Raw genomic sequence first — 21,124 nt, forward strand, 5'->3', positions numbered from 1 at the left:
TTTTAAATACAAATCATACTAATATTATTTAACTTCTTCTTTTGGTAGGACTTTAGGCTGTTTTAGTTTTGTTTCTAGGCACTGTGTTAGATATTGTGTATAGAAAGATGAAATTACTGATCCCCTGCCCTCAAAGAACTGATCATTGAAGGACCTGCTTTGTATCCTAAGAGCTATGCATCACACTAATTATATTGAGAATCTAAAATGTTACAATACAACTATTTGATAATTTTTAACACTTATAATTACATCTTTAAGTTAGGACCTTTACAAAACTTAGGAATAAACCTTAAACATGAAACAAAACCAAGATTAAATGCAAGTATTTACCTTTAATATGGCTGATAACCTCCTACCTACTCCCCCACTAAAAAGATTGGTTAATGATGGTTAGTTTGATGAGATTCCAGTTGTTTTTTAAACTATTATGAATTTCCAATATATAATTTCAGCATGAGTGACTGGCCATGGACTGCACTGACACAATAGTTTTTTGATTAATCATCTGGCAAACATGTTCCTTTTCTTCCTTTCTTTTCCTTTCTTTCTTCTTCTTTTTTTTTTGAAATGGAGTCTGGCTCTGTTGCCCAGGTTGGAGTGCAGTGGCACGATCCTGACTCACTGCAACCTCTGCCTCCCAGGTTCAAGGGATTCTCCTGCCTCTGCCTCCTGAGTAGCTGAGATTATAAGCATGTGCCACCATGCCTAGCTAATTTTTGTATTTTTAGTAGAGACGGGGTTTCACCATGTTGGCCAAGCTGGTCTTGAACTCCTGACCTGAAGTTATCCGTCTACCTTGGCCTCTGAAAGTGCTGGTATTACAGGTGTGAGCCACCATGCCCAGCCTAGCATTTTCCTGTTCTTCCTTTCTATCCTAGCTTTGTTAATTCTTTTTTCCTGCCATTAATAACACTATTACCACTATAAGAATAACAGGTTTTGTATGAAGACTACACCAAATGCCTTCTCATATATATATTATATATATATTATATATATATTATTTATATATATTTTTATATATGTATTATATATATTATTTATATGTATTATATATTTATATATATTTATTTATATATTATATATATTTATATATATTTTATATATATATTTATATATATTTTATATATATATTTTATATATATATATATTTTTTTGAGACAGGGTCTCCTTCTGTCACCTATACTGGAGTGCAGTGGCGCGATCTCGGCTCACTGCAGGCTCCGCCTCCTGGGTTCAAGCGATTCTCCCACCTCAGCCTCCTGAGTAACTGGGATTACAGGTGTGCGCCACCACAACCCTGCTAATTTTTGTATTTTTAGTGGAGACGAGGTTCCACCATATTGGTCAGGCTGGTCTTGAACTCCTGACCTCAGGTGATCCAGATCCCACCTCGGCCTCCCAAAGTGCTGGTATTACAGGTGTGAGCCACTGCACCCAGCCTCATATATATTATTGTCTCTCATATTTCTATTTTTATTCTCCTTTTACAAGTAAAAACACTGAGGCTTAGAGAGGTTTAAAGAACTTGCCCAAGGTCACACAGCTGTTAAGTGGCAGAACTAGAACTCAGAGGAGAAGTCATGTTGTGTATACAATAGGATTTCTTTGTTGTCTTGGGTAAGTCACTTAACCTTTAGTTATATCTCCTTCCTTTAATATGACACACTTCATTAAATTAAAAAAAAAAAAGCATTAGGCAATGTTAGCTGGTAATGATAGAAACTATTTAAGGAGAACATAATGGCATCTCAAATTCTAGAATGCTTTATGCCATCACAGTTGCTGTCTTCTTCATTAGCCTTCTGAAAACACAAGTCCCACAAGAGCAAGGATCACGTCTATTTTATTCACCAGTGTATACCCAAGGTCTGCTATAGTTGCTGAGCTGTAAAATAGCTAAACGTTAAGTGAATGAATCTTTACATCATAATTTCCCTGACAAAGATGAAATCAAATGTACCAACTCCTAACCATATTCCTACCCCAGCATTCAGCTCTGGGTTATTCTTTGCTTGGTGGAGTTGCTAAAGTTAAGAGAAATACTCAAGATTTAATAGGCATAGTTTTGTGTTGTTAATTTCTGTTTTGTTCACTACACGTCTTCCTACCCACAGGTTATTTATTGTAAGGACAGATTCTTAGAGTATTTCTGCCAATTTATAGTATTGGCTTTGGATTTTCTTCCCAACTTTAAACCTATGGAAAATCAAAAGAAACACAGTGAACATCTGAATGCCTTCATTTAGATTTACCAGTAATATTTTATTACCTTTGGGCATGAATGCTCTCTTGTGTACTCTCTCTTCTCTTTCTTCTTTCCACTCACATTTTTTTGTTGAATCTCTTGAAAGTAAGTGGTAGACACTGTGAAACTTTAAGTCCTTTACCTTATATCTAAGAATAAGACAGTCCTATATAAGCACAGTATTATTGCCACACATAAAACCATAATTCCATAATAATATGTAATCCTTATGATTTGGTGAACTTCTTGTTGAATCACACCAGGAGGCAAATAATGTCCATTAATGGTGCCAAGTTTGATTGCTTGTATAAGCTGATCATTGTTGGAGCTCTCCATTGTTTTTGGTTTTTTTTTTTTGTTTCTTTATGAGACCGAGTTTCACTCTTGTTGCCCAGGCTGGAGTGCAATGGCACAATCTCGGCTCACCACAACCTCCGTCTCCTGGGTTCAAGCGATTCTCCTGCCTCAACCTCCCGAGTAGCTGAGATTACAGGCATGCACCACCATGTCTGGCTAATTTTTTTGTATTTTTAGTAGAGATGGGGTTTCCCCATGTTGGTCAGGCCGGTCTCGAACCCCCGACCTCAGGTGATCCGCCCGCCTCGGCCTCCCAAAGTTCTGGAATTACAGGCGTGAGCCGCTGCGCCTGGCCCAGAGCTCTCCATTGTAAATGTAATTTTTGGAGTGGTACTTTGGCACCATAAATATCTTGTTTTCCAACAACCTTTCACCAATATTTTTTTCATCTATTGATCATCAGTGCCTGAGTCAATTAGTATATCGAGGTTAACTTTGAGTTTTAAGATATGGATTTCTATTTTTTATAGAAAAAGGCATTTGTAACTTTTTCTTCTGTTAGGCATTTCTAAAAGAGAAATGATAGTAGTTGAGCTATTCATAGTACTTTTTAGCTTTTAGACTAAATATATTAATCATTGAGACCCCTGAAAAACTCAGTAATTTCAATTTTTGTTTCCAACAGCTGCTAACATTGTGATCCAGACTGAACCACCAGTTCCTGTTTCGATTAATAGCAACATAACCAGAGTAGTTCTTGAACCAGATAGTCGAAAAAGAGCTATGAGTGGTTTGGAAGGGCCACTCACAAAGAAACCTTGGCTGGGAAAGTAAGATAATTTGCTAATTAGTAGCATCTAATTGTTATTGTCGTTTGCATTGGTAAATTCATAAAAATAAGATTTGTCATTAATTAATGATTTTCAAACTAGGTATCTTGAAGTTAGGGTTCCAGGAGACATCTTTAGAATGTTGTAAAAATTAAAAAGTTAACAATATTTATAATGTTTTTTTTTTTTTTTTTTTTTTAAGACGTAGTCACCCAGGCTGGAGTGCAATGGTATAATCTCAGCTCACCTCAACCTCTGCCTCCTGGGTTGAAGTGATTCTCTTGTCCCAGCCTCCTGAGTAGTTGGGATTATAGGTGCCAGCCACCATGCCTACCTAATTTTTTTGTATTTTTAGTGGAGATGGGGTTTCACCTTGTTAGTCAGGCTGGTCTCAAACTCCTGACCTCAGGTGATCCACCCACCTTGGCCTCCCAAGGTGCTGGGATTACAGGTGTGAGCCACCACATCCAGCCCATAATAGGTATTTCTAATTTGTACCTACTTACTTCTATGCCTAACCCAATATTAAAAATTACTGAGACACTAGCAATGGATAGAAAAGAAGAAAAAAAATGAAATCAACGGTGAAAAAAAAAGCTTAGTACCTTTGCAGAAGTTGAAAATATGCCATTAAAGATGATGTTCTAGCTGGGCACAGTGGTTCACGCCTGTAATCCCAGCTCTTTGGGAGGCCAAGGCGGGTGGATCACTTGAGGTCAGGAGTTCGAGACCAGCCTGACCAAAATGGAGAAACCCAAAATACAAAATTAGCCGGGTGTGGTGGTGCACACCTGTAATCCCAGCAACTTGGGAGGCTGAGGCAGGAGAATCGCTTGAACCTGGGAGGCGGAGGTTGCAGTGAGCTGAGATTGCACCATTTCGCTCCAGTCTGGGCAAAAAGAACAAAACTCCGTCTGAAAAAAAAAAAAAAAGGGTGATGTTCTAGCCTTCATTTAATGAAGTTAGAGTCTTTGATAATTGTGCTAGATCTTTATGGTAGATATATTTAGCATATGATTTTAAGTGTTAGTTGGGCCTTTTCTTTTTGTAATCTATTGCTGTTCACCTTTTCTATTCTCATGTAATAAGAATAATGTTGGCCGGGCGTAGTGGCTCACACCTGTAATCTCAGCACTTTGGGAGGCTGAGACGGGTAGATCACTGACGTCAGGAGTTCGAGACCAGCCTGGCCAACATGGTGAAACCTTGTCTGTACTAAGAATACAAAAATTAGTCGTGTGTGGTGGCATGTGCCTGTAATCCCACATACTCAGGAAGCTGAGGCAGGAGAATCACTTGAACTCAGGAGGTGGAGGTTGCAGTGGGCCGAGATCGTGCCATGGCACTCCAGCCTGGGCGAATGAGTGAGACTCTGTCTACAAAAAAAAAAAGAATAATGTGAAAATTGCTTAGTAATTTCTGAAGAATGTTAAGGGCTCACAAAAGGCACTTTAAACAAATTAATCAATCAATTAATTTATTATATAGAGATGTGGTCTTACTATGTTACCCAGACTGGTCTGGAACCCCTGGGCTCAAGCAGTCCTCCTGCTTTGGCCTCTCAGAGTGCTGGCGTTACAGGCATGAGCCACCTCGCCCAGCCTGTAACCTGTTTCTTGATGCTTATATATTTTCTGTGGTTTGAATTTTGAATATAATGTTACATAGGATTTTGAAGAAGCTTCCTGGGATTATAAGTGTGAGCCACCATGCCCAGCCACAAAAGGCACTTAAAAAATTATAAACCTAAATTCTTTGTGGTTATATCTCTTGGCTAGGCATGAAGTAGGAGAATTAACCAAGATGTATTAATCTTCCTTTTAGGCAAGGAAATAACAATCAAAATAAACCAGGGTTCTTACGAAAGAATCAGTATACAAACACCAAATTAGAAGTCAAGAAAATCCCTCAGGAATTGAACAACATTACCAAGCTCAATGAACACTTCAGCAAATTTGGAACTATTGTTAATATCCAGGTAAATGTGGCTATGTCAGTGACAGAATCCAGGCATTTTATGGGTCTTGGGAATATTTCTATCAGCTCACCTTGTTTAAATGAGTCAGTGGTTATTCTGATCATCTCTGCTAAGTGCTGTAAATGCCACCATATATCTGTATACCCACTTTTATGATGGACTTGTTAAACCACGTTTGTTCTTGTGAATTCATTTGGTTCTTTTCTGCAATCTCTTCCTGAAAGAGAATGGGTGGCCTCACAGTTTTGGAGATTGGGAAGTCCAAGATCAAGGTGCTGGATGATTCATTTCCTAGGGAGTGCTGTCTTCCTGGCTTGCAGATGGCTGGCTTCTTGTGTTCTCACATGGCAGACAGAGAAAGAAAGAGGGGGTCGGGGCAGATCTCTTTCTCTTCTTTTAAGGCCACCGATACTATTCATTAGGATGCACCTTTGTGACCTCATTTAACCTTAATTACATCCTAAAAGCTCTATCTCTAAAACAGTAATGTTGGAGTTTAGGGCTTTAACATGTGTATTTTGGGGAAAACATTCATTACATAGCAGTGGGTCATAATTTATTTAACTATTTTCTGTTTTTGGGAATTTATATTGTTTTATTTTCTTTAAGGTTGCTTTTAAGGGTGACCCAGAAGCAGCCCTAATCCAATATCTTACCAATGAGGAGGCCAGGAAAGCCATTTCTAGCACAGAAGCAGTTCTAAACAACCGATTCATTCGAGTCTTGTGGCATAGGGAAAATAATGAGCAACCGACACTACAGTCCTCAGCACAGCTGCTCCTGCAACAACAGCAAACGCTTAGTCACCTCTCACAGCAGCACCATCACCTGCCACAGCATCTTCATCAGCAGCAGGTGCTAGTGGCCCAGTCTGCTCCTTCAACAGTGCACGGAGGTATCCAGAAGGTAATCTGATTCACTGGGAATTAAAGGTCTTTTAGTTACACCCTCTAGATCAGTATTTTTCAATTCCTGGTCCTTGGGTCTTCTATATAAGAGCTACTCTTAATTTGAACTGCAGACCAGTAGCATCTGATCTCCTGGGATCTTATAGAAATGCAGATTCTTGGGGGAAAAATTGCAGATTCCTGAGCCATACTCCATCCTACTGAATCAGAATCCCTATGGGTGGGGCCCAAGGATTTGTGTTTTAACAAGCTCTCCAGGTGATTCTTACATACCTTAAAGTTTGAGACCTGCTATTTTACATCAGAATCACTTACCTGGGTGCAAATTCCTGGGCTTCACCTTCTCAGACCTCTGTAGAGTCAGTCTCTAGATATGGGGCCTATAAATATACATGTTTAACAAGTACTCTTAAGTTATTGTTATGCACCCTAAAGTATAATCATCTACCACAGAGCAACTTTGACTGTAGCGCTATTTCTGTATTTTGTTTTAGAATCAGTCTTTTTTGTGTCTACCCGTTTGCCCTCCTTTTTCCCATGTAAAAAAGTTATATGTTCCTTCTAAAAATGGGAATAGAAGCTCCAAGAGAATTGGAATTTTGCCTGTTGTGTCCATTCTATCCCTAGTGCCTAAAACAGTGTCTGGTACATATTGCTCAAAACATATTTGATTGAATAGTGAAGGAAGGAAAAAACAAAACAACAAACTACCACACATCAGAGCCATTCAGAGATTGACCTAGATAATCTCATGCTTAGATTAAATGCAGTTAGATTTTTAAAAAGTATTCTTTACAGTACATGGTGTCAACTCCATTTATCATCCTGCTCATTTGCATCTAAATTCTCTTTCAGTTATGTTTGTATCCCACTTCATGTAAGGGCCCAAAGATGAATGCTTCCCCTAGATGTTGGATGAATAGTGTAGAAAAGAGTTCATACTATCACCTTCATGGTGATCATTAAACATATTCTGTTAGTACAGCCCAAGATTGCATTATGTTTTTGAGGTGATCATTTCACAGTTATTCATATTAAGCCACTGTCAGTTAAGACCCCCTAATTCTTTTCTTCTTCTTTTTTCCTTTTTTGAGACAGTCTCGCTTTGTCGTCTTTCAGGCTAGAGTGCAGTGGCGCAGTCTTGGTTCACTGCAACCTCTGCCTCCTGAGTTCAGGCTATTCTCCTGCTTCAGCCTCCTGAGTAGCTGTGACTGCAGGTGCATGCCACCACGCCTGCCCAATTTTTGTATTTTTAGTAGAGACGGGGTTTCACCATGTTGGCCAGGCTGGTCTTGAACTCCTGACCTCAGGTGATCCACCCACCTTGGCCTCCCAAAGTGCTGGGATTATATGTGTGAGCCACTGTGCCCAGCCAAGACCCTCTAATTCTTTCAGAGCATTGCATACTAGAGGAAACATTAAAAAATAATTAACAGTTTTTTTGTGTGTAGGTGCATGCATTTTGTTGTGGTATGTTTTAGACATCCCAAAAAGTATGAATAATCTATCATTTGTGTATTCACCAGTGCCCTTAAAAAATAAAACCTTACGGATAATTGAAGCACCTTCTCGTTCCCATTTTCTTATCTTTTTCCCTAGAGTAATCATCTTAAATTTGTACCATTTCTAGGCATGTTTTTAAACTTCTGCCACATAAGTGTTTATTTTGTATGTGCAGATGATGAACAAACCACAGACATCAGGTGCATATGTTCTTAACAAAGTTCCTGTTAAACATCGTCTTGGACATGCAGGTGGTAACCAGAGTGATGCATCACATTTGTTGAATCAGTCTGGTGGTGCTGGAGAAGATTGCCAGGTATGCATTTTTGGGAGCTTCAGATATATTTAGAATCATTCAGTGAATTAACAGAATAAATCAGTTATCATTCAGACAGTCAAGACAGTTGTGACAGTTAACCTAAGTGTGGCAGGTATACCTCTCTAGTTTCCATGTTTCAGTCAGAAATTTGCTAGTGAAATTTTTTTCCTATTCAAAGTTAAGTAGGAGGCTGGGCGTGGTGGCTCACACCTGTAATCCCAGCACTTTGGGAAGCCTAGGTGAGTGGATCACCTGAGGTCAGGAGTTTGAGACCAGCCTGGCCAAAATGGCGAAACCCCATCTCTACTAAAAATACAAAAAAATTTGCTGGATGTGGTGGCAGACACCTGTAATCCCAGCTACCCGGGAGGCTGAGGCGCAAGAATCACTTGAACCCAGAAGGAGGAGGTGGCAGTGAGCCAAGGTCACACCATTGCACTGCAGCCTGGGTGACAGAGCAAGACTCTGTCTCAAAAAAAAAAAAAAAAAAAAAAAAACCAAAAACCAAGTTAAGTAGGAATTTGAGAATTTTAGGTATTTATTTATTTAATTAATTTTTTCTTTGAGACAGAGTTTTGCTCTTGTTGCCCAGGCTGGAGTGCAATGGCACAACCTCGGCTCACCGCAACCTCCACCTCCTGGGTTCAAGTGATTCTCCTGCCTCAGCCTCCTGAGTAGCTGAGATTACAGGCATGCACCACCATGCCCAGCTGATTTTGTATTTTTAGTGGAGATGGGGTTTCACCATGTTGGTCAGGCTGGTCTGGAACTCCCGACCTTAGGTGATCCACCCCAAAGTGCTGGGACTACAGGCGTGAGCCACTGCGCCCAGCTGAATTTTAGGTATTTATTAATAGATAAGTGTCTATTGTCTATTTCTTTAATAAGTGTCTATTATTAATTTCTTTAATTTTATCTTTAAGAATTTAGTGAAGGGTATTCTGTCATAGTAAAAAACCATCTTTGAAATATGTTTTAAGTAATTTATTTTTAGTAATGTATCTGTACTATAACTCTTGAGCATGGTGATTATTACAAAGAGAGGTAAAAAAAAAAAAAAAAAGGGAAAGCAAAGAAAACTGCTATCCCAAAAATACTATATAGCTTCTGTAACTGAAACAACCTGATACTGACTCATGAATAGACAGACTAGTGGAACAGAATAGAAAATCTAGAAATAGACTCAGTTGCAAATAGGAGTTTATTATATAATAACAAAGTGGAACAGATCAGTGGGGAAGTTATAGACATGTTGATAAATAGTAGTGGGATGACTGGATAGCCAGTAGGGAAAAGATGAAATGAGATCTGATCCTTTTTTTTTTTAATTATATCTTAAACCAGTATAAATTCCAAATGGATCTGAGATTTAGATGCTGATTGAAACTCTAAATGATACAACCCTCATGAAAGGAAATTTGGCAGTACAGTATCTGCAAAAATTATGCATATGCATTACTAAACTAGTTATCTTCCTTCTAAGAATCTATGTCAAAGGTATACCAGCCAAAATATGGAAAGACATATGTGCAAGGCTAGTAATGATATACTCTTTATAATAACAAAAGACTGGAAACAACCCAAATACCCATCTGTAGGGTACTGGTTGCTGCAAATGTAGTATATCTACACAGTCAATATACAACTATATAAAGAATGAAGAATATTTTTATATGTACCATGGAGTGATTATCAGAATATATTAAGTAAAAAAGCAAAATGGAAGAAAAAATATGTAGTTGACTACTGCTGGTGTGAAAAAGTAGAGGCACTGAACACAGAGAAGTATTTGCTTTTAACAGGAAAAAAACCAAAAACATAATTCATATTATTTAAATCCTGTGGTTATGGCAAGTATAGAAGAAGCTAGATGACTTTTGATTACATCTTGTTTTGTAGATTTGACTTGGAACCATGTAAATAAATTCTGAATGAAATTATAAAGTAAAATTAAATGAAATAGAAGTAATCCCTAAAAAGTGAAAAGAAAAGTGAGACACATGAACTAGCATATCTGCATTGAGTGCTTTAAAACAGTGATTTGACGATATATTCCTAATGTGATATACCCTGAGGACAAAAAACAAAGAAAGCTCTTTCTAATCATATTGTTGACAATGTTCATATTCTGAAACCCATCTGTGAGCATTGTAAATCAAATGAGGAATTACGCTGATGTCCTTGACAACTCAGATTTTCAGTGTGGTTGAAAAGAGAGATAGAAGATGGATAAGATTAAGTAAATATCTTGTAGCCCTGCATTTGAATAGAAACTATCAGTATTAACTCAGGTTGTATTTTATCTTAAAGGGAAAAAAAAGGCAACAAAATATTCCCCAAACATTTCCCAATTCTATTCACTGAAAAGGTCTAGAAACAATGACCAGCCCAGTCATTGAGCATCCCTAGCACTCAAAGGGACCCAGGGATCCTTGAAGAAATAGCTATCTCCAGACCTGAGACTGGCAGTACTGCAGATGAGCCTAGAATATGGTATCAAACCAGAAAGTAAGGAGGGTGTCAAAGATTACTAGAGTCCTGTCAAAGAGAAAAACAAATCTGATCAGGCCTCTAGATCTACCCACTAATTTAAAAGAAATTTGGGGGACAGAGGGACATCTTCAAGGGTACCACAGAATCCTATGGGGGAGTACTACTAGATGAGTGACCTGGTTTCTTCAACAAACAATTTGCAACGAAAAGCAAGAGATAGAGAGGGAAACTATGAAGTAAAGGAGACTATAAAGAGATGTAACAAGTTGCACTTACATGGACTTTAATAGATCCCATTTCAAATGGGGTGAAATTGTTTAGAAAATTATAAGCTGGAACTGGAGAGGTGAATATTATGGCACATGCAGGACTTTCCTATGTAAACTAGTTTAATTTTGATGACAATTAAGTGTTGTGGTGATTGAGAGAAGTCTTACATTTGGATATATTATTTATGTGATTGAATTTTCCATGGATTTCTTCATATTATTTTCTGTATCTCTTATATTATTCAAAGTTAATTAAGTTTTTAAAAAGACGGGTGCAGTGGCTCACACCTCTAATCCTAGCACTTTGGGGGGCTGAGGTGGGAGGATCACTTGAACCTAGGAGTTGGATACCAGCCTAGGCAACGTAGAGAGACCCTATCTCTACAAAAAAGAAAAGAAACCAGCCAGGCTTGCAGGCTCGCACCTATAGCCCCAGCTATTCAGGAAGCTGAGGTGGGATTGAGCTCAAGAGATTGAGGCTGCAGCAAGCCGTGATTGCACCTCTGCACTCTAGCCTGGGTAGCAGAGTGAGACCTTGTCTTTAAAAAAAAGGAAGAAAGGAAAACTTTAAAAAAAGAACGTAGCTTAATTCTTAGAAGGATTTTTCAGTTACTGGAAACAAGAGTTATTATTTGGCACTTCACTTACGAAAAACAACTTGTGAAATACCCTCCAGCCAGATACCACCTGTAGCCAAACAAATTCAACTTATTATTCAGTGAGAGGTATACACAATGAAACTGGATGCCAAAAGGACTTATTTTAGGATTTTGGCTAAGTTAGATGATTTAGAAGGATTTAAGGAAACAGGCATAAATTCTATGATAGGATATCTTACTAAATCTTAACTGGAATGAGGCTAAAGCAGTAAGTGGTAAAGAAGCAGCAGTCATTCCCAGGATAAACATGTTTAGTCATTTTATAGTTTGGATAGCATTCATGTTTTTGTCTCTGTTCAGTCATGATTAGGGATTGGTCTTGCTTTTGTCTTGATCTGTTATGGTCACAAGAGCACCTTTGTCTGATGTTGGTATTTTGTGAAATTGTGTTTAACAGAAGGGCACTAAGGCTGTTTTTATCTTTTGGGTGACAAATTTATGCATAAAGAACTAGATTTTATAATGAAGTTTTTAAATGTAGAAAGAAAACTTAACTCCTAAGAAGAGTAGAAATATATGCATCCTTTCTAAAAAAGTATTCTAAGCATTTCTAAGATATAATTACATTTGTGTGTGCTTTTTTTTTTCTTTATTTTTTAGATATTTTCAACTCCAGGCCATCCAAAAATGATTTACAGCTCCTCAAACTTAAAGACACCTTCAAAACTCTGTTCAGGGTCTAAATCTCATGATGTTCAAGAAGTGCTTAAAAAAAAACAGGTAACAGTCTTGATTCTTCCTGCCTTACAGAAGAAAAGATGCCTGAATTTTTAAGTGGCTACATTATCACTTTTAAATCAGTTCATGTTGGTAGGGCATAACATCATAATGCTTATTTAGCTTCTTCTCTAATGTAAACTTGGAAAAAAAAGATGGACATACAGAAAAAATGTTTCACAATTGCCATTCAGAATTTTTTTTTTTAATACACTATTATTCCCTCCAATTCTAGTGTTTATTTTCTTTTTTTAATTCCTAGGTAGATAATGATTCATATAAAATATAAGACTTTTGTAATTATTATCTATATGATTCAGTTCTGAGTTTCATTGTCATCCTGTTAAGTTCACATAGGGTTTTCCAAATTAAATAGATATTTTTATGTACTATCTCAGTATAATTAGAGATTTAACAGGAGGGTGGGAGGCAAAATTTTCCTGGTGAAATCCATTGATTTTACTCTCTTATTTCTTTTTTCTTTTTTTTTTTTTTGAGATGGAGTTTTGCTCTTGTTGCCCAGGCTGGAGTGCAATGGTGTGGTCTCGGCTCACCGCAACCTCCGCCTCTTGGGTTCAAGCGATTCTCCTGCCTCAGCCTCCAGAGTAGCTGGGATTACAGGCATGCGCCACCACACCCTGGCTAATTTTGTATTTTTAGTAGAGATGGGGTTTTTCCATGTTGGTCAGGCTAGTCTTGAACTCCCGACCTCAGGTGATCCACCTGCCTCGGCTTTGGCTTCCCAAAGTGCTGGGATTACAGGTGTGAGCCACCATGCCCAGCCTACTCTATTATTTCTAACCTATAGCTGCATGTCACTTTTTTCTTTTCTTTTCTTTGAGACAAGGTCTCACTCTGTCACTCACGTTGAGTACAGTGGCATGATCATGGCCCAGTGCAGCCTTGATGTCCCAGGCTCAAATGATCCTCCCACCTTAGCCTTCTGAGTAGCTGAGTAGGCATGTGCCACCATGCCCCGGCTAATTTTGTTCATTTTTTTGTAGAGACAGGGTCTCATTCTGTTGCCGAGGCTGGACTCAAGCAGTCCTACCACCTCAGCTTCCCCAAGTGCTAGGATTACAAGTTGAGCCACCATGCCTAGCCTCACATTTTTAAACTTTAAACTTAAAAAATAAGGATTTAGCTATTACATGGGCAAGTGAAAACAACTTTTGTTTTTCTTCATAAGGACATTCAGGTCATTCAAGTCAATAAATCTCATAGATATAGCTAATTAGGTCCAATATTTTAAATATTTTTTAAGTACAGTTGTAACTCTGTTATGTTGAAAGTGTTAGGGAAAATATATTCAAAGGTTTCATCTTTGGTGTCAGCTATTTTTTTATTAGGAGGACAGTCTGTCTCAGGGATGACCCAGAAAAAATGAGTGGAGAATGGTGGCAAATTACATTATCTGTATTAATTTCTTTTTTACTTATACAGGAAGCAATGAAGTTACAACAAGATATGAGGAAAAAAAGACAGGAAGTGTTAGAAAAACAAATAGAATGCCAAAAGGTAAGACAAGAGCTCATTATTTGCATGCTAGAATTGATGTATAGAATTGATTTTAAAAGTATTATTCATAATTTTTAAAGACTTCTTTATATTGAAGTTTATTAAGCATGGTTTTACCTTTTTCTGTTTATTTCGTAGATGTTAATATCCAAGTTAGAAAAAAACAAAAACATGAAACCAGAAGAAAGAGCAAATATAATGAAGACTTTGAAAGAGCTTGGAGAGAAGATCTCACAATTAAAAGATGAATTAAAAACATCTTCTGCAGTCTCCACACCATCTAAAGTGAAGACAAAAACGGAGGTATCTATTTGCATTTTTTATTTAACATAGGGTTATTGAACATCTGCCATGTGCTTGGCACCTTGAAAGTACAATGGAACCCTTAGGTAGCTAATATCCTAATAGGGATATAGGCAAACAATCACAGTACTTAAAAAAAAATCCTAATTATAGTACTTTTTTTTTAAAGAGACAAGGTCTCACTATATTGCCCAGGCTGGCCTCAAATGCAGTCCTTCCACTTTGGCCTCCCAGAGTGCTGGGATTACAGGTGTGAACCACTGCACCCAGCTGCCACAATTTTTTTTTTAGTGTTTCTGTAGATGCTTTGTACCGTTTTTGGGAAGAGGTTGATAATACCCTGTTTGAACAAAGATGTGTTTTTTAACTGAATATTTTGGTTCTCTGCTGAAGATGACACTATTAAAGTGATGGTGGTGAAAGAGGTATTTCCCATTTCAGCAGTGTTTTTCTAATGCTGTAATAGTATTGTAATAAAACCATCCTTTTAAAAAAGTAGCCTGGCCTACTATTCATATGGGTAAAAATATGGCATGTTATTAAAAAGAATAATAGAAGTTCTAGATCTATTTAAGTCTAATTTTATTAATTTCCATGTGTTTCCTTGCTGTACTTGGTTTAGACAGTGGTTCCATTATACCACAGTTCTGTGGTGTGATTATAGATAATTCCAGTCCTCTGAGAACTGGTAATAAATTTGTCAGATATGTAGAATGTAAATTGTTATATGTAGTATTACATTAAATTTGAAATTATGGTTCTGTATCAGTATAGAAACATAAAGTGTTTAAGATTTCTTCTTAAAGATATAATAAAAATGTTTTTTATTGAAATCTTTTCTAATTATAGAAAGAATATATATGCACATTTTAAAAATTAAAGAGGTGAAAAAAATCATTGGCAGTCATGTCTTTTAAAGACTGATAAATAATTCGTCTCTAACAAAAAAGAGAATGGCAACAGTTATGGATTCCAGTCTGGTAGTAATTATGTAGCTGTTACTTTGTACTATAAATACATTTTTACTATATAATTTATTTTGCTCCATTGTGTTTCATTTGTGATACTTTATTATGTGACGGTTATTCTCAGCTCCCTCATCTCAGGTGTCTGTTCCTAGGATGTGATTTTTAAGCTGTCTAATGCTTACTGTTTTTCACTGATATCCATATACTTTTTACATGTTGGCACTACTATATCTGTAAAGTTACTTTTTTAAAAACACCCATGTTTATTGCATCCTCTCATTCTCATGTTCCAAAATACATGTGTGTCATTGTGTAACTGTCATGTTCTGGAGGAGATCTTGTAAGTTATCTAAAAAATACCTTTTTATTTTCAATTTTTCCAAAGGCCCAGAAGGAGTTACTAGATACTGAACTGGACCTCCACAAGAGGCTGTCCTCAGGAGAAGACACCACAGAATTACGGAAAAAACTCAGTCAGTTACAGGTTGAGGTGAGATTTAAAAGGAGTTAGTGCCCCACCACATTTAACGTCTCAAAAAAGTTTTCCTTTGACTGGGCGCGGTGGCTCATGCCTGTAATCTCAGCACTTTGGGAGGCCAAGGCGGGTGGATCACCTGAGGTCAAGAGTTTGAGACAAGCCTGACCAACATGGAGAAACCCCGTCTCTACCAAAAATACAAAATTAGCCAGGTGTGGTGGCGCTTGCCTGTAATCCCAGCTACTTGGGAGGCTGAGGCAGGAGAATAGCTTGAACCCAGGAGGCAGAGGTTCCAGTGAGCCGAGATCGTGCCATTGCACTCCAGCCTGGGCAACGAGAGTGAAATTCCATCTCAAAAAAAAAAAAGTTTTCCTTTGTTTTTAAGGTTTAGTCTAACAATGTATGCTACTTTGTATTCTACTTTTTGTTGTCATTCAGGCTGCACGATTAGGTATTTTACCTGTGGGTCGAGGAAAGACCATGTCCTCTCAAGGTCGAGGAAGAGGCCGAGGGCGTGGAGGAAGAGGAAGGGGCTCACTAAATCACATGGTGGTGGACCATCGTCCCAAAGCACTAACAGTTGGAGGATTCATTGAGGAAGAAAAAGAAGACTTGCTTCAGCATTTCTCAGTAAGTTTTTAAAATAGCTAATGCTAACTCTAAAAACACTGTGCTCATCATTTTCCTTGATGCAGTGTGTATAAATGTCAAATGTTTTATAGATTAGAAAAATTAATTGTAAAAAACATGAGTACTACCAAATGCCTATTAATATATTTAAAAGTCAAGAAGCAGCTCTTTCTTTTGATTCCGTAATACTCCACTTAAGTGCATTTGTAGTGACAAGTTATTCCAGAGCTATATTTAATTTTTGTTTTAGGATTATTACATGGCTTACCAGGTATTTATAGTTAATAGTGAAACAGTCTGGGATGGAAGCAAAATTCAAATAAAGAATTTATTAGGATAACAAGTATATTTAGTTATATTCTGTATATAGTGGCAACCACTTACTTTTAGGCAAACATGCAAATAGAGATTTGCTACAGGCAAATGTCTTTACTGTTTTGGACATATGCAGTGTATACTCTTTCCAGCCACTCATTCATTCAGTAAATATTTTATTGACATTATTTATGCTAGAACATTTTCATACATGATCTCATTTAATTTTAAATGACTGTATAAATGTGAAATACGTGCAAAACTGTATATACATGCAAAACTGTATACATGTGAAATCCTGTGTGTACAGATGTGAACACCACAAGTTAAAATGTCAACCACAATCATATAATTAATAAGTAGTGGAACCAAGATAACTAGGTTCCCTATTCCTCAAACAACTCTTTTGAGAGGAAGTATTTTCAGCCCTATTAAGTTTTAAAGATGGCCAGGGACAGTGGCTTTTGCCTGTAATCCCAGCACTTTGGGAGGCTGAGGCAGGTGGATGACCTGAGGTCAGTCAGGAGTTCGAGACCAGCCTGGCCAACATGGTGAAACCCCATCTTTACTAAAAATACAAAAATTAGCTGGGTGTGGTGGTGTGCGCCTGTAATCCCAGCTTCTTAGGAAGCTGAGGCAGGAGAACTGCTTGAACTCGGGAGGCAGAGGTTGCAGTGAGCTGAGATAGTGCCATTGCACACCAGCCTGGGCCACAAGAGCGAAACTCCATCTCAAAAAAAAAAAAAATATTAAAGATGGTGAGGGAAATCATAAAGAGCAAGGCTTCACTTCAAGTGTTTTTATTAGTTTGATGCCCATTAACCCTGTTTCACCCTGATTCTTGGGGAAGATAGGCTGTTAATGAAAAGTGTCCAGATTTGAATGTCCTGTGTGTTGTGAATGGTTCACTCTTGACCCAGTTCTTTCCCTGATGTAACCCTTATTTGCCTTTTTTGTAAAGTGGGAGAATAGCTCCAAGTGACTTCTTGAGTAAAGAAGATGGAGGAGCACTATACAAGCGCAGGGTATTGTGAAGGCTGCACGAATGTTGATTTTTTGCCTTTTAAGGTTTAGTATATAAAATTAAAATCTCTTTGCCAAATAAATTGTTCTTGTAGAACCAATACCAGTTCTGGTGAGATGATATTGGATTATGTGAAGCAGAATTTCTACAAATTTGACTCATTGCAGAAAGTTTCAGTTACAAAAAATAGTTAATCTTACTAGGAAGACAGCTACATGTTCTATCCTGTGGTCACTGGAGACTATATGTAGATGTTTAAATTTTAACCCAGAAGTCATGCTCAAATGGATCTCCTTCCTTCTGAAAAGTAGAACCATTCTAAAGCATCTAAAGATAACCAATTTTTTTGTACATATACCTGACAAGTCTGCAGTGTGGCATTCAGTTGGCAGATGTGGTTATGTCTAGACACTTAGGAAAAGAGCAAGCAAAGCTAAGGCAGATGAGGTAACTTCAAGAACAAAACACTTCCTTTGATTTGGATGGCTCTTTTTTTTTCTTTTTTGATAGCATGCTATCAGAAAGGGTCTTGAGTCCTAGGAGCACGCTTCCCTAATAATAACTACCTGGGCAATATAGTATGCTTTCTTTGAAAGAAATACAGAAATACATATGCTTAGGCATTATTGTGAATAGAGTTAGCAAACATAAAAGGAAACTCTTCTTCAAGATCTTTTGTATCTCACAGAGGCCAAGGTAAAATCTATATTTTCAGTATTCTTCTATTCTTAATGATTATGAAGGGATCATGGGTGAGCCGTATCTATATGAAAAAATGATGGATTTTAATGAAGTTATTTGGAATCTAATTCTGGAGTCCTTCAGAGTTTGCTGTTTAATAGTCTAAGAACTTACCATAAGTGGATTATGGTCATATGCAAATGGCAGCTATAAGTATGCTCATTATAGTGCATGTAATAGTGAAAAATGATAACCATGTAAATGTTTGACAGTGTTTTGCTGCCTTTAAAAACGTATTTTTTTTGAGACAGAGTTTTGCTCTTGTCGCCCAGGCTGGTGTGCAATGGCATGATCTTGGCTCATTGCAACCTCCACCTCCTGGGTTCAAGCGATTCTCCTGCCTCAGCCTCCTGAGTAGCTGGGATTACAGGTGTTAGCCACCACACCCAGCTAATTTTTGTATTTTTAGTGTTAGTAGTATTAGCACTTCTCTATTTTCCATACTTGTTGAGGAACACATACTCCTTTTTTCTTTTTTTTAAAATGGTGGTTATCTTTTTTTTGTTTTTTGTTTTCTGTGTTTTGTGACAGTCTCCATCTGTCACCCAGACTGGAGTGTAGTGGCATGATCTTAGCTCACTGCAACCTCTGCCTCCTGGGTTCAAGCGATTCTCGTGCCTCAGCCTCCTGAGTAGCTGAGGCTACAGGCATGCACGACCACACCCAGCTAATTTTTCTGTATTTTTTACTAGAGATGGGATTTTGCCATGTTGGCCAGGCTGGTCTCAAACTCCTGGCCTCCAGTGATCTGCCCACCGGCTGCGTTGGCCTCGCAAAGTGCTGGGATTACAGGCATGAGCCACCGTGCCCGGCCCACACATACTACTTTTAAAATCAGACTTTTTACTTCACATTCACTTTTGGGATGAAGCATCAGTGTTTTATATTATGTATTTTAAAACCAAATTTGAGGATATTGGTTGATCTTGATCTTTTTGGTCCCAGGTACTTATATGAAGGGTACATATACATTAAAGCATATACAAATTTAAAATACATAGAATATTTAATTTACAGTGTAGGTTATATATATAACAGCATAAAAACATACATTAATATATAAATATATTAATAGTATGTATCAGAGATCAGCAGACTTTTTCTGTAAGGGACTAGATAGTAAATACTTTAGGTTTTTTGTGGACTACATATGATCTTTACATTGTCTTCTCTCCTTTCACCTGCTCTTCCCTCTCTTCCTCTTTCCTTTCTAGTTCTTTTTCTTTTTTTTCTTTTTCTTCTTTGTACTTCAATGGATGAACATTTTTTTCTTTTAATAACCTTTTCAAAAATGTAAAAACCATTCTTAGCTCCTAAGTCATTAAAAATAGGGTGCTGGGCTACATTTATCCTGAGGGCTGTAGTATGCAGACCCCTAGTATGTTATTATGTTACTTTATATATCAAATATTTAAGTTAAACATAATTGAAATATATAAATATAATTTTATATATTTTAAAGATCAAAATCAGCAAATCCAGAAAGAACTTTTTAATTTTTAATTTTTTTTTTTTTGGAGACGGAGTCTTGCTCTGTCGCCCAGGCTGGAGTGCAGTGGTGTGATCTCCACTCCCTTGCAATCTCCGCCTCTTGGGTTCAAGTGATTCACCTACCTCAGTCCCTCCAGTAGTGGCGATTACAGGCATACACCTCCTGGCTAATATTTTTGTGTTTTTTAGTAGAGATGGGTTTCACCATGTTGGCCAGCCTGGTCTCAAACTCCTGACCTCAGGTGATCCACTGCCTTAGCCTCCCAAAGTGCTAGGATTATAGGCATGAGCCACTGCGCCGGCCCAGAAAGAACTTTTTAATAGAAAAATCTTTATTTACCTATCTTTATTTCACAGAAATCTTAAGATTTTTAATATCTTAATGAAGTTAATGTTAAGTATTTATAGTTAAAGTTTAATTCAGAAGCTGAAAATTGTAACTCAGAGCCTTGCCAAGGGCACAGACGGGACAAAAACTAAAGTACATTCCTTCATCCCTATTGAAGGGAGGTTCGGCTAGATACAACAGGAAAAGTTATTTTCTCTAAATATTTGGAATATATAGACTGTACTTTGATATTTTTCAAGTAGTGTGGCTCATTTAACTGTAAGAATTTTGAATTTTTCCTTCTTTTCAAGAAGTGTAGAGTTAGGTTTTAGGATTGATCAATTCAGAAATTCAGCTGCTCAGATTAATATATTTCTCTTCTTCTATCCTACCATGTTGCCTTTTATTAGGCTTTTTTCCTCTTGCCTTGACCTCCCAAAGTGTTGGGATTACAGGCATGAGCCACTGCACCTTGCCAGTTTTTTTTTTTCTTTTTTTAAATTCCTGTTTTTACTGTTACTTCTTGATTTTTAAATTTTAAGCATTATATATTGACTTCCCATTAGTCTTTCTGCTTCCCACCTCTCCAGTTTTTTTTGACCTTGTTGTGTTTTCTTTTTTTTTTTTGTTACAGATTTATACCTTAAAAAAATAAATTATTCTACTGTCATTTCAGTGGGGGTCTGGGGAAGGGTATGAAATTGCATACAACAGATGGTCAGTTCCTCAACTTTAGCCAGAAGACCCTTTGAGTCTTAAGAAAGTAAGAGGTTTATCTCTAAAGTACTGTTTAGAACGTGTGCTTCCACAATATTTATATAATTCGTTATAATTTTTATGTTCTTACTGGCAAACCTCTAATGTCTGACTCTTGCCATTCCTGGAACTTCATATGAGGCAATTGAGTATTTCTGCTGTAATTAGTAAAGACTTCGCACATAGTTAGCTTTTCCCCACAGCCTCTCTAGACAGGGATTTTTCCCCATCTTCCAAGTATCTGAAAAATATATTTGAGAATTTTACTGTACATGGAAATGATACCTTATAGTTAGGCAGATAGTTTTCTTTTGTGCTTTCCAGAACAAAAATTAACCTTTTCTATGT

At 37.4% G+C, this 21,124-nt stretch overlaps 1 protein-coding gene across 4 annotated transcripts in view; it reads left to right on the forward strand.

The window, feature by feature from the left end:
- RBM27 (RNA binding motif protein 27) overlaps positions 1–21,124 on the forward strand; it is an 86,770-nt gene that overhangs the window by 53,192 nt on the left and 12,454 nt on the right. For all 4 annotated transcript variants that reach the window (XM_054547044.1, XM_054547031.1, XM_002816038.4 and 1 more), the window contains 9 exons: positions 3,234–3,378; positions 5,203–5,356; positions 5,966–6,262; positions 7,943–8,083; positions 12,108–12,227; positions 13,668–13,742; positions 13,881–14,045; positions 15,399–15,503; positions 15,930–16,121. In XM_054547044.1, coding sequence (XP_054403019.1) covers positions 3,234–3,378; positions 5,203–5,356; positions 5,966–6,262; positions 7,943–8,083; positions 12,108–12,227; positions 13,668–13,742; positions 13,881–14,045; positions 15,399–15,503; positions 15,930–16,121 — 1,394 coding nt within the window. The remainder of the gene's footprint in view (positions 1–3,233; positions 3,379–5,202; positions 5,357–5,965; positions 6,263–7,942; positions 8,084–12,107; positions 12,228–13,667; positions 13,743–13,880; positions 14,046–15,398; positions 15,504–15,929; positions 16,122–21,124) is intronic.

This window comes from Pongo abelii, chromosome 4, assembly GCF_028885655.2.
Source record: "Pongo abelii isolate AG06213 chromosome 4, NHGRI_mPonAbe1-v2.0_pri, whole genome shotgun sequence".
NCBI lineage: Eukaryota > Metazoa > Chordata > Mammalia > Primates > Hominidae > Pongo > Pongo abelii.